We start from the raw sequence: 13,927 nt of genomic DNA, 5'->3' as shown, positions 1-13,927 counted from the left end.
TAAAGGGACCCCTGACCATTAGGTCCAGTCATGACCGACTCTGGGGTTGCGATGCTCATCTCGCTTTATTGGCCGAGGGAGCCGGCGTACAGCTTCCGGGTCATGTGGCCAGCATGACTAAGCTGCTTTTGGCGAACCAGAGCAGCGCACAGAAACGCCGTTTACCTTCCCGCCGGAGTGGTACCTATTTATCTACTTGCACTTTGACATGCTTTCGAGCTGCTAGGTTGGCAGGAGCAGGGACCGAGCAACAGGAGCTCACCCCGTCACGGGGATTCGAACCGCCAACCTTCTGATCAGCAAGTCCTAGGCTCTGTGGTTTAACCCACAGCACCACCCACGTAGCAAATCGTCACAACTTGTAAGGTTGCAGTTAGGCATTGGTTAATTTGGGTTGGTGGAGGGGATGTGGTTGGCTGTGCCTGCCCCTCCAATGCTGCTGCTGCAAGGGAATTCCGGTAAAGGAATCCAGGGGCTTGCCATGCTCTTGTCCAAACCCCTGGCAAGGGGCTAGGGCCACGCAAGAGCCCCTGGGAGCATTTGGGGAGAGGTGAGAGCCTGGCGCCCAGCTCTATTCTCTCCCCAAAAATGTTTACCCTTACTGACTTCCGCAGGCTTGCGGTTGTCAGTTCTGTTCCTACCTCTATGTGGGAACAGATAGTCGCTAACCAGTGCCTAAGCAACCACTCACATACTGTAATTCAATAAAGTCGTGGCCAAAATTATGCCAAAAACCGAAACAAAAATGATGTGTGAACGTGTTTTTATTCAGGGGTGTCTTGGGGGTCCTCAACACACAAAGGTTGGTTCATTGTACATTCAATTCAGTTTAAAGTTGTTGCAAATGATTACAGCTTTTGTAAGTAGATTTCCTGAAGGGGCTTCAGCACACCAAGTCTGAGCGTACCAAATAACGCAAGTGAAACAATGATGGCTGAGTCCCAGGAGAAGCTACTCTGTTTTGGTTTTCCTAAGGACCCTGCCACATTTCCGACAACAAAATAAACAGCATTTAACAGCAATAAATGTGACGACTGCCATGCAACCGATCAAGAAGACGAAGATGTCCAGGGAGTGATACTGGTACCAGGTCAAGTGATGCGCAGCTACTCTCAAGTGCTTGGCACCTTTGTGGCGCATGACAAACTCAATCCAAAAGACAGCCCGGTCCAGTGGCTTTATCGGTTGGTCATGGTAGATCTGCGACAGTCTCATTGCATTTTCCTTATACCTGGAGGATTGGATAAAGAAGGGGAGGGGGAAAGAGAGAAATGGAAGGACAAATTGGAATAGGGCCCAAACTCACGTTTCCATTGCAGTTTAGCAGGTGTTACAAGTCCCGTTTCTGGTGTCATGGATGCGGAGCTCAGAGCCCAAGGAAGAAGGAAAGGAACTTAAGAGTGTTGAAGGACACCAGTAGAGTCCTCATGAGACAGGGAAAGTGGAATTGACACCCCATGAAATGTCTGGTCCTGAATGGGATTGCTTTAAAAATTATCTGACAAAATATGGTTCCAATAACAACACTTGGCTGTGCCTAGACTAACTTCACAGATATAAGGGAATTTTCTTTTTTAATAATGGAATACGGATTACTTAAATGTAAGACAAATATGGAAACCGCAAAGAGATAGCGGGAAGTCAATTAACATATAAGGGACTCGATCCAGTTGAGTGGAATAGAAAGAATGTGACGGTAAAGAAAGAAAAGATGGAATATGAAGGTAATGTCTTTCTAGAAATTTTGGATATAGGATATTCAAACTATGGTTTGTACTCTTTAAATAATTTTGTGTATTTGACAAATATCTTTTTCTTTTTAAATTTTTCTTTTTATTTTCATATTTTCTTTTATTGTTTTTTTCGGTATATGTGGCTGTAAGGATTACTGGTTTTTTCACCCTATAGGGCGCACCGGCCCATAGGGCACACCTAGTTTTCATGGGGGGAAATCAAGGAAAAAATATGACACACACACCCCGTAGCTCTGGGAGCAGCGGACAGGCTGCACGCAGCCTGTGCACTACTCCAAGACCTTCTTCCTGCTTTTGCGGGAGGTGGCGGAATTCCCCCACCTCCCAAAAAAGCCAGGAGAAGCCGCGCGCTCTTTAAAGGGGTTGCGCGGCTTCTGCGGACTTTTGCGAGAGGTGGGGGAATCCCCCCACCTCCCAGAAAAGCCAGGAGCGCAGGCTTCCTAGGCTTCCCGTTGCTATCGCTGAAGCCAAGAAGCCTGCATTCGCCCCATAGGACGCACACACATTTCCCCTTCATTTTTGGAGGGGGAAAAGTGCGTCCTATAGGGTGAAAAATACGGTAATTTATTTTCTTTTTCTTTTTTTGTAAATTTTAAAAATGTAATAAAGATTAATAATAAAAACAACAGAAATGAACAACAAAGGGAAAGAAAGAAATGTCTGATCCTTGGAAGAGGTTCAGTGGTCTGTGGTTAGATCTGGTTTGCAAAGAGAGGCTGAGTGGGTTTGCAGAGGAGCACCCACCTCTATGGTATTGGACACCCCTAGCTCAACACCTCCCAAGGTGGAGCAGCCTCCGGCATCTCTTCCTATCAGTGAAGGGCGTCTCTCACCTGGAGAGGCAGCTGACTTTGCCTCCATTTTTATGGACACAGAGATGCCAGCACCAGTACAAAAATTCTACAGAGAGTCAGCCCATTCGACAGAGTGCCTTTTTGCTTTCCAAGTCTTGAGACTCCAGCCACTTGCCTCCCCCTCTTCAAAAGGAAGGTGCAGGAGGGGTGTTGCTTCTTGGGTCAAGGTCTTAGGCTTGTGTCTCCCCCTCTGATGTACCTAGTAATCTGTAGTTTATCTTATGTACCAATCTGATTTGAGCATTAAAGCCTTTGCACATTGGAGTTCTTCGTCCGACAGTGAAGGCAGACCCTCCAAGCGTCCCTATTTTCCTAAGACAGCGCCAGATTTACAGAAGCCATCCCGGTTTCTGATTTGATCCTGGAATGTCCCACTTTTCCTTTAAAAAGGTAAAGGACTCCTGAGAGTTAAGTCCAGTAGCGAATGACTCTGGGGTTGCGGCGCTCATCTCACTTTACTGGTCGAGGGAGCTGACGTTTGACCACAGACAGTTTTTCCAGGTCATGTGGCCAGCATCAGTAAGCCGCTTCTGGTAAAACCAGAGCAGCGCATGGAAACACTGTTTACCTTCCCACCGGAGTGGTACCTATTTATCTACTTGCACTTTGATGTGCTTTTGAACTGCTAGGTTGACAGGAGCTGGGACCGAGCAACGGGAGCTCACCCCGGTCACAGGGATTTGAACCACTGACCTTCCAATTTGCAAGCCCTAGGCTCAGTGGTTTAGACCTTAAAGGTAAAGGTAAAGGGACCCCTAACCATTAGGTCCAGTCGTGACCGACTCTGGGGTTGCAGCACTCATCTTGCTTTATTGGCCGAGGGAGCCAGCATATAGCTTCTGGGTCATGTGGCCAGCATGACTAAGCCGCTTCTAGTGAACCAGAGCAGCGCATGGAAATGCCGTTTACCTTCCCGCCAGAGCGGTACCTATTTATCTACTTGCACTTTGACGTGCTTTCAAACTGCTAGGTTGGCAGGAGTAGGGACCGAGCAATGGGAGCTCACCCCGTCGTGGGGATTAGAACCGACGACCTTCTGATCGGCAAGTCCTAGGCTCTGTGGTTTAACCCACAGCGCCACCTGCGTCCCTCCGGTTTAGACCTTAGGAGGTCCCTATTTTCATTGGAGAATTGTTGGAGGGTATGGAGTTATATGTCCCCCAAGCCAAGGAGATAAGTAACTATACAACCTTTAGAAGACATCTGAAGGCAGCTCTGTTTAGGGAAGTTTTTAAATGTTCAATGTTTTATTATTATTTTTATATGTTGGAAGCTGCCTAGCGTGACTGGGGTAACCAGTCAGATGGGCGGAGTAACGATTAAAAAAACTAGTATGACATCATTCACTCAAAATCCAAAGTGACTTAGTGCAAAGGGGCTTTGAGATTTGGGAGAGAGGTTTTCTTTTTTAAATTGCTTGACATTTTAAATGGGAGGGTTGACCACTTACGTGGGATTGTGTATCACAGCCTTCACAGCTTCCAACAAATCTTCTGCTTTCATTGTTTGAAGGTCCAGTTCCACAGCCATCCCCTTTGCCTTCATGTGTACAATATTGTCGTGCTGGTCAGAAAATAAAGGAATCCCCACTATGGGAACGCCATGGTAAATGGCTTCATAAATCCCATTGATCCCACCATGTGCTATGAAGGCTTTGGTCTTGGGGTGTCCTGGAGGAGGAAGATGAGAATCTGTTGACTATGGGATGGTAAAGGCAGGTTATTAAAGTTGCTAGAATTCAAAACTGACCCTCTCCAAGCACATAACAGCTTCGTAAAACAGAGAGAATTTGTAGTTCCAGATCTCCTGAATAGCTGAAAACACAAAGCACCAAATATTTGAGCTCGGCTAGCTTGCTCAGGTTTGGGCCAAGATTTGAAAAACAGCACTGTCTGAGGGCTTGGTTTTCCTTGGGATGGACCCAGGTATTTTCCCTGCCTCTTTCCCCTTTCCGCCAAGGATCCCAAGAAGTTACACCTGTGAGAAACAGGTGTGAGAAACAGCTGCTGGATGAGGGGTAATAACTCGATCCAACTGGGGATGGCAGAAGAAATATGATAACCAGGGGCTACCTTTGAAGGTGACCCGGAAACTGCAATTAATCCAGAATGCGGCAGCTAGACTGGTGACTGGGAGTGGCCGCCGGGACCACATAACACCGGTTCTGAGAGATCTGCATTGGCTCCCAGTACGTTTCTGAGCACAATTCAAAGTGTTGGTGCTGACCTTTAAAGCCCTAAACGGCCTCGGTCCTGTATACCTGAAGGAGCATCTCCACTCCCATCGTTCTGCCCAGACACTGAGATCCAGTGCCGAGGGCCTTCTGGCGGTTCCCTCACTGCAAGAAGTTAGGTTACAGGGAACCAGACAGAGGGCCTTCTCAGTAGTGGCACCCACCCTGTGGAACACCCTCCCTTCAGATGTGAAGGAAATAAGCAGCTATCCTATCTTTCAAAGACATCTGAAGGCAGCCCTGTTCAGGGAAGTTTTTAATATTTAATGCTGTACTGTTTTTAACACTTGATTGGGAGCCGCCCAGAGTGGCTGGGGAAATTAATTAATAATAATAGCAGGGACAGCCTGCATCTCACCTTGTGTTGAGGCAGGCGGTGGGATGCATGCCTCTTGGTGGACAATGGTCTGATTCTACTCTTGGAGGGGGGGGGAGCTCAGTCAAAGAGCTTGTGCCAATTGCTTGCCTCAGACAAGGAGTGGGGTCACAGCAGCAAGCAGTAAGTGGGAAGGGAATGTGCCAAAGCCTAGAAATTGCATCCTTGCCCACTTCAAAAAAACAAAAACAAACAAGTCTTCAGTTGGGATTCTCCCCACTCAAGTGTTTCCAAGTACAGCAGGGGTCAACAAGGTTTACTTTACCTGGGATGGTTCACTCCAGCGGAGATCCCTTCGTGGGCTGGATCGCCTGCCCACCCGCGATTTCCGGCACCCGTGTCTGCACAGACATAATTTCTGGCATCTAGGTCTGTGCAGACGCAATTTTTGGCACTACAAAAGCGAGTCCCCGCGGAGCGCTGTGCCGGGTTAGCGCAGTTGCACGGGGACTCACTGAGTGGGTGGCTTGGTTCAGGGGCGACTTGTGGGCCAGTTAAAAGACCCCCATGGGCCTTAGGTGGCCAACCCCTGGGCTACAGCATGTGTGTGCTCACCATTTCCCAGTTTGCATCTTCCCCTCTTCCCTGCCCAACACACACATTGCCAATTCTGAGATCATTTTTTTAAAATGATCCAAGCTCAGCAATAAAACAGGCATAAGAGAATACAAGGGGCAGGGTGTAGCTACTGATTAAGTAAAGGTAAAGGTACCCCTGCCCGTACGGGCCAGTCTTGCCAGACTCTAGGGTTGTGCGCTCATCTCACTCTATAGGCCGGGAGCCAGCGCTGTCCGCAGACACTTCCGGGTCACGTGGCCAGCGTGACAAGCTGCATCTGGCGAGCCAGCGCAGCACACGGAAACGCCGTTTACCTTCCCGCTGGTAAGCGGTCCCTATTTATCTACTTGCACCCGGGGGTGCTTTCGAACTGCTAGGTTGGCAGGCGCTGGGACCGAACGACGGGAGCGCACCTCGCCGCGGGGATTCGAACCGCCGACCTTTCGATCGGCAAGTCCTAGGCACTGAGGCTTTTACCCACAGCGCCACCCGCGTCCCTAAAAAAGCTACTGATTAGGAATGGAATAAATGAAGGGGAAGGTGTTCATTGCTACTATCTAGGGCTGTCATGACGTGAGTGAGGAAAGTGAGGCTGGAGGAGAGATATTTCCTAGGAATTGGCAGAACGCTGCAATGAAGCCATAACTGCAACAAGCATGAGGTCTCTCTCACCAAGAAGATCATTTTGTGGTATCCAGTCATAAATCCTGGTGTTTTTGCCTAAGGTTTCTGGCCGTTTCCCTTTGTGGCGCCAAAGAACCTGGATTTGGAGGGGAAATGGAAAGACTGTTCTCTGTAGCTCAGGTTGCAAGGAAAACTGGGGTGCCCCCCCCCGGCATTCTACTCATCTTGCATGGCTTTCAATCAGCACCACGTTGAGCTGTAGGCTTCTCCAATAACTTGAGCTGTCCTTCTGCTTTCTAATACAGTGGTGCCTCGCAAGACGAAAAGAATCCGTTCCGCAAGTCTCTTCGTCTTGCGGTTTTTTCGTCTTGCGAAGCAAGCCCATTAGCGGCTTAGCGGCTTAGCGCTATTAGCAGCTTAGCGGGCTTAGCGGATCAGCTGATAAGCGGCTTAGCGGTTTAGCGGATCAGCTGATAAGCGGCTTAGCGGATCAGCTGTTAAGTAGCTTAGCGGATCAGCTGATAAGCGGCTTAGCGATCAGCTGTTAAGCGGCTTAGCGGATCAGCTGTTAAGCGGCTTAGCGGCTTAGCGGATCAGCTGATAAGCGGCTTAGCGGCTTGGGAAAAAGGAGGGGGACCCTGCAGGAACTCGCAAGACATTTTCGTCTTGCGAAGCAAGCCCATAGGAAATTCGTTTTGCGAAGCACCTCCAAAACGGAAAACCCTTTCGTCTAGCGGGTTTTCCGTCTTGCGAGGCATTCGTCTTGCGGGGCACCACTGTATGGATCATCAACACTGGCTTAGTGACAGTGTAATAATACGGTGGTACCTTGGGTTACATACGCTTCAGGTTACATACGCTTCAGGTTACAGACTCAGCTAACCCAGAAATAGTGCTTCAGGTTAAGAACTTTGCTTCAGGATGAGAACAGAAATCGTGCTCCGGCGGCGGCAGGAGGCCCCATTAGCTAAAGTGATGCTTCAGCTTAAGAACAATTTCAGCTTAAGAATGGACCTCCGGAACGAATTAAGTACTTAACCCGAGGTACCACTGTAATGCACCATATTTCTGTACCACATCTGTGTCCCTGATATATAGTAGCCTAGTAGACAACTGAACAATACGGCATTTATATATTAAGAAAATATATAAGCTACATTTAAACAATCAAGTATGTTGACTTCAGGCTATGTTGGACTCTTCTGACTCCATATTCCCCCAGCACTGAGAATTCATAATGTATGAGTAAATCTGGAAAAAAGATTCAAACTAAAAGTTATCCAGAGCTAATTCCATCTGCTCCTCAAAGCAGACCTTAGGGAGCCTATTTTCTCCTCTCTGAATTATTTTGCATTATTCTACATCTCATAACAAGCATTAGGCTAGGAGTAGCCTCATTCTCTAAGCCTGCTCTAATTTATTTAAGTAGGAGTAGATTTCAAGAAAAGCAAGTCTTTAAAACGTCTGTTGTAAAAGCATGCAATTTCACAGCCAGGGTAAGGAAATCAGGGAAGCATTTTCACAAGTCCACTATACAAGTGATTTTTTAACCAAATGACATGAACACTGACCTTCTGTGGAAGTTGGCTGAGTGCCGATGCAACCATGTTACTCTTTTCATCTGTTAAGTTTGGGAAAAAAGTGCCCAGAGAAAACACGACAATGCCGTGTTCCCCTGAACTCTGGACAAATTCTTCCATTTCCTGTCAAAAGATTGAAAGCATTCTTTATAAACCAACAAACCACCTTCCTCCATGTCTTTGCCATGTGAACCTGATGCATGAATTAGAAATGTTAATGTTAACACTTCAAGTTGTGCTGGCCTCTGAGTGAGAAGGTGCTATTTAAGGTCCAGTTTGCAGCATCTTAGAAGGAGGTTCCAGTACCCTTTAGGACTGAGGAGTTACAGGTTGTGTGCTCAGTCAGTCCGGCTTCTCTGTGCTATCAGAAAAAGCAGAGTTGTGCTCCGGGAAATGTTTCAGGAATGTATGTCCCTTCTAGAGAAATCTGAAATGGTGTCCCTGGATTGACATGCAAACAATAATATCTCTCCCCCCCCCCCATTAATTAAATTTGATTACCACCCTTCATCCATAGATCTCAGATTGGTTCGCATCATGAAAAACAACAACACAAAACACATAATAGAAACAAGAACAAATAAATCCAATAACCGCCCTGCTCCCACAAACACATTTTAAAGGGTATTGGATGTTAATCATGTTGGGATTTCATTACTCGGTTGCTGGATGTGTGATTGCTTTCATCACATGTCTGTGTTGACATTCCATACTATTGGAGTCATGAGAACGGAAGTTCAGTTACACTTTGTTATGTATGTAGTACTATTGCTTTTAGTCTGTTCTGTCTCGGAGAAGAAGAAGGAGAGAGGAGCCATGTTTTCTTTGTCCTGTAACACTTGTATATAATAAATTAGCTTAGATTCCACACCTCAAATGCCTAGCTTCTGCTTGGACTCTGCTCTTCGGATATGTGTCACAGAAGCACTTCATGAAAGAAGAGTGAAGAATCATCCCGAGGGTTGCTTGTGGGGGAGAGCGCAGCTGCCTGGCATTTTCCAAGTTGGTTCAAGAAGCCCAGTGCGGTTTAACATACCAACAAATCAATCAAAGGCCTGGTTGAAGAGGAATTTTTTGCCTGGCACCTAAACGTGAATAATGAAGATGCCAGACAAACTTCCCTTGATCTATCCTTCCCTCATTCTGCCACTCAGAATGTCATACCAGACTTCACCCCTTGATAAGACTGTCTGCGTCTTCAGATTTGAATGCTACGATGCTGCCAATCATCTTAGAGTCATGGTTGCTCTTTATTTAGAGCAAGATTAGGTAATCAATCCATACCTCCTCCACATATAATAAAAAGTTCCTAAGACAGCATCTTAAAAAAGCAGACATCACCTTGCCAACAAAGGTCCATGTAATGGAAGTATGGGGTTGCTCGTGCGTAAGTTGCCGGCACTCTTGGCAAGGTTGCCTGGTTAAACCTTTCCCTGGCTGGACAGCCTTCACTCCGTGGCTGCCTCAGTCGCTAGCAGAATCCGTCAGTGGGCATTTCCTAAACTTCTTCCAGCATAAAAGTTCCTTGACACCAAGTCTCCTCCTACTCTCCCTGCGCGGAAGTCTTCTGCGCAGGGTGGGTGTGGGCAGCGGAGGACCTGTGCTCTCTCCGCTGGTCTCAGACGAAGAGTCCTGGAGCCATCTCTCCGAAGCCCCCTTCCGCCCCCCTTTCTCCCTGGTGTCACGCTGATTTCTTTCCCCAGCCGATGAGTCCCCTCCCTCCCTGCTGGGCCCTTCTCCGGCATCGCTTGGGAGCCTTGCCTCCACTCCTGGCTCCGATGGCAGTTCCCTGACAGTCCATGTTGTTAAGCTATGCTTATGTATGGAAGTGAGAGCGGGACCATAAAGAAGGCTGATGGCCGAAGAATTGATGCTTTTGAATTCTGGTGCTGGAGGAGACTCTTGAGAGTCCCATGGACTGCAAGAAGATCAAACCGATCCATTCTGAAGGAAATCAGCCCTGAGTGCTCACTGGAAGGACAGATCCTGAAGCTGAGGCTCCAATGCTTTGGCCACCTCATGAGAAGAGAAGACTCCCTGGAAAAGACCCTGATGTTGGGAAAGATGGCGGGCACAAGGAGAAGGGGACGACAGAGGACGAGATGGTTGGACAGTGTTCTTGAAGCTACCAACATGAGTTTGACCAAACTGCGGGAGGCAGTGGAGTGCCTGGAGTGCTCTGGTCCATGGGGTCATGAAGAGTCGGACACGACTAAACGACTAAACAACAACAACAGGTTGTCCTTGCCACTTTTTTATCGTGCCACCACACACCCTCCCCTTTCCCGAAGGTGCTTTGAAGAAGATCCAGGCATAGTTACCAAGCAGGCAAAGGGCAAAGGAGAGAATTACCTCTGGCAAAGGCTTGGCTGGCTTCAAGTGCAGACCCCCCACAAATTGAAAATTTGGTAGGAAAGGCCGCGGAAATTCGAAGTCCCAGTAGGTGCGGACCAACCAGATCTCTGCTTTCCCCATCGCTTCACATAATGTTGTGGGTCTCCCTGTTGAACGAGGGAAAGAGAATGAGTTTAAATACAGCTTGTATTTTCTTTACAGATATGAGGGCTTTAGCAACCTTGTTTGCCAAAATACAGGTAGCTGGATTCCACATTACGTTTTAACTATATACTGTACACCTGAAAAAAAGAAGAAAAGAAATATGAACAGCAACTGGGGACTGAGTCTGCAGAAATATGTGTTATGCTACACATTTGTTAGGAAGCCAGAAATGGCTATGGCTCCTTCAGAGATATTCTTTCAGTGCCAAATCCATATTTTCTCTTCTATAGTATTTAGAATAACCCTTTCCTCTGAAGTCAGAATTGGTATCTGAATGTGCATCAGTACCAGTCTCGCTCTCCCCAATCTGATGTTCTTCAGGTGCTGGCTGGGGCATATGGAAGTTATAGGATGAAACTCTCCATTAGACTGAATTTTTCAATTTGCAATTTATTTTTAAAAGTTACAGCAAAGAAATTACCAGCATTTCAGTGCATATTTTATTCTAACGCACACATTTTTGTGTGGCAGCTGCCCTATTGTGTGTTGTTGTTGTCTTGCAATTTCCTCCATTATAATACATTTTCATAAGGTCTCCTCACTGATGTATGCATTCTCATGCCTGCTTCATATAATGTCTCGTAATTTCTTTTGTATTGGTTATTTTCTAGTTAGTTGCTTATGGGTGGCGCTGTGGGTTAAACCACAGAGCCTAGGACTTGCCGATCAGAAGGTTGGCGGTTCTAATCCCCACGACGGGGTGAGCTCCCGTTGCTTGGTCCCTGCTCCTGCCCACCTAGCAGTTTGAAAGCACGTCAAAGTGCAAGTAGATAAATAGGTACCGCTCCGGCAGGAAGGTAAACAGTGTTTCCGTGCACTGCCCTTGGTTCACCAGAAGCGGCTTAGTCATGCTGGCCACATGACCCGGAAGCTGTACACCAGCTCCCTCAGCCAATAAAGAGAGATGAGCGCCACAACCCCAGAGTCGGTCACGACTGGACCAAATGGTCAGGGGTCCCTTTACCTTTACCGTTAATTTCTTTTGTATGGGTTATTTTCTAGCTAGTTGCTTATTGCAAATCCTTAATAAAAAGAGTTTTAAAAAGAGAGAAGTTCTTCAAGATCAATTTGAGTTCAAGGAGAGTTGCCCAGAAGGGAGAACAATTTGATGGAGCAAGAAGGGAGCAAGGCAGGTGAGATCTGCTCCTTCCCTTACAGGTGGTCAAGTTTGGTAGTCTCTATTTCCAGCTGACCGTGGCTCTACATAGCCTCAGGATGAGGCCTTTCCAATCCTGCTACTAGGAGGTCCTTTCTAACTGGTCATGCCAAGGACTGAAGTTGGAATCCTTGGCCTCTTTAGAGCATCTACTCTACCAAATAATAACAACACTTTGGGAAGAAGAAACAAAAACAAGCTTACCTAAAACCTGACTGTAATAAGAGTCCCACTCTCCAAACCAAGTCTGGAAAACATGGTCTTGCAGATGGTAAGATAGTACGTTTTTCACCCTTTCTCCAAATGACATTCTGTCTGTGAGCTCAGACAAAACAGCCGGAACATACGAAGGAGGGGAAGGTATCTTCGCACAGTGTCTTTCTATGGTTGAGGCTGGCATGTACCTCAAGGTGTACATGAATGGGATGCCCAGTTTCAAGGCAATCAGGTCGCCACCGAACGCCACAGGGTCTGAAAGAAGCACATCGTATTTGCTCTTTGCCAGGCGGGCCATGAGTTCCTTATTGGCCAGAAGCGCTTCGCATATGTCCTTCTGTAAGTCAACCATTTTCCCCACCTCTTTCCCCAGCTCTTTGTAAAACCAGTAGAAGGTCAGAGTGGTTGGCTTGTTGTTCACCCATGCCCATATGGCGTTCGAGAAAATGGAATCGACCTCATCCTTTCCATAGGACACTGGAAATACCTCAAACTTAGCCGCTGATATATCATCACTGGGTTTGATTAAGAGTGCTGACGTTGGAACTAGAATGCTGACGTTGTGACCTCTGTGTAGCAGTTCTTGAATGATGACCTTAACATTTAGCCAGTGACTGGCTTCCGCTGGCCAAATAAGCACATTCCCACAGGAAATGTTTCCTATTAAGGCAAGCTGAAGTATTAGTAGCTGAATCACAACCACTGTTGCTGAGGCAGAGGACGCAAGACGCTTTTCTGAGGCAGCCATATTTCTTCTTCTATCACTCCACAGCAGAGGAAAATTATTCAGCGTTTTGTTTGTGTGAGAAACCTCCCGTCCCAAGTTTTCCTTTCACAGAAGACTTTTTACCAAGTGTGTTGAGTCAGGTTTTTTTTTAACTCTGCAAGCAAGCAGAACGCTGTCACTGAATATTTCTGAAATGGAAAGACAAATAGCACAGCTTTCCTCCACCACTATTTCCGACAAAAATCATAACCTGCCCATACCATTTCGGATCCAATCAAGGTTAGCTCTTCTTACAAACCCACCCAAACCTTCTCATTGTGTTAATATGTGGTGAACTATATTTCTTCTTCAATTTCTTATTGAAGAAAGACTTCCGCTTTTACCACAGCTGCAACAGTGTGAGCTCTGATCCCAGTAAGCAAGTACACCGGTACTGTGAGGGGCAACGTTTGGCTAAACGACCCCTGAAAAGGTTTGGAAGGAAGCTCAAGCCAAAGGAACGCCGGCAGTGTCTTTTTGGAGTCCCGGCACCCCTCACCAAAAGGGGGGGAAAGGCTGAGGTGGGGGGAGGAATCCAGGCACAGAGAAGAATATCAAACAGAAAAGCCTCACATCACTGAAGCAGCTCAACATAAAAAAAACCGAAGATCATGGCCACTGGTCCCATCACCTCCTGGCAAATAGAAGGGGAAGAAATGGAGGCAGTGAGAGATTCTACTTTTTTGGGCTCCATGATCACTGCAGATGGTGACAGCAGCCACAAAATTAAAAGACGCCTGCTTCTTGGGAGAAAAGCACTGACAAGCCTAGAAAGCATCTTAAAAAGCAGAGACATCACCTTGCCAACAAAGGTCCATATGGTTAAAGCTCTGGTTTTCCCAGTAGTGATGTATGGAAGTGAGAGCTGGACCATAAAGAAGGCTGATCGCCGAAGAAGTGATGCTTTTGAATTATGGTGCTGGAGGAGACTCTTGAGAGTCCCATGGACAGCAAGAAGATCAAACCTATCCATTCTGAAGGAAATCAGCCCTGAGTGCTCACTGGAAGGACAGATCGTGAAGCTGAGGCTCCAGTACTTTGGCCACCTCATGAGAAGAGAAGACTCCCTGGAAAAGACCCTGATGTTAGGAAAGATGGAGGGCACAAGGAGAAGGGGATGACAGAGGATGAGATGGTTGGACAGTGTTCTCGAAGCTACCAGCATGAGTTTGACCAAACTGCGGGAGGCAGCGGAAGACAGGAGTGCCTGGCATGCTCTAGTCCAGGGGGTCACGAAGAGTCGGACACGAC

General features: G+C 47.1%; 1 protein-coding gene across 1 annotated transcript; it reads right to left on the bottom strand.

Moving 5' to 3' along the window:
* LOC114582625 (UDP-glucuronosyltransferase 2A2-like) lies at nucleotides 1–12,884 on the bottom strand. Its single transcript, XM_028703794.2, has 6 exons — nucleotides 11,899–12,884; nucleotides 10,332–10,480; nucleotides 7,971–8,102; nucleotides 6,448–6,535; nucleotides 4,059–4,278; nucleotides 1–1,231 (listed from the first exon to the last, which is right to left on the bottom strand). Exons 1-6 carry the CDS (start codon nucleotides 12,656–12,658, stop codon nucleotides 952–954), a joined length of 1,629 nt encoding a protein of 542 aa, XP_028559627.2. The 5' UTR covers nucleotides 12,659–12,884; the 3' UTR covers nucleotides 1–951.
* Nucleotides 12,885–13,927: the final 1,043 nt, after the last annotated feature.

Source organism: Podarcis muralis, chromosome 13 (assembly GCF_964188315.1).
Source record: "Podarcis muralis chromosome 13, rPodMur119.hap1.1, whole genome shotgun sequence".
Taxonomy (NCBI): Eukaryota; Metazoa; Chordata; class Lepidosauria; order Squamata; family Lacertidae; genus Podarcis; species Podarcis muralis.
The sequence above is the reverse complement of the archived record's forward strand: the minus strand, read 5'-3'. Positions and strand labels throughout refer to the sequence as shown.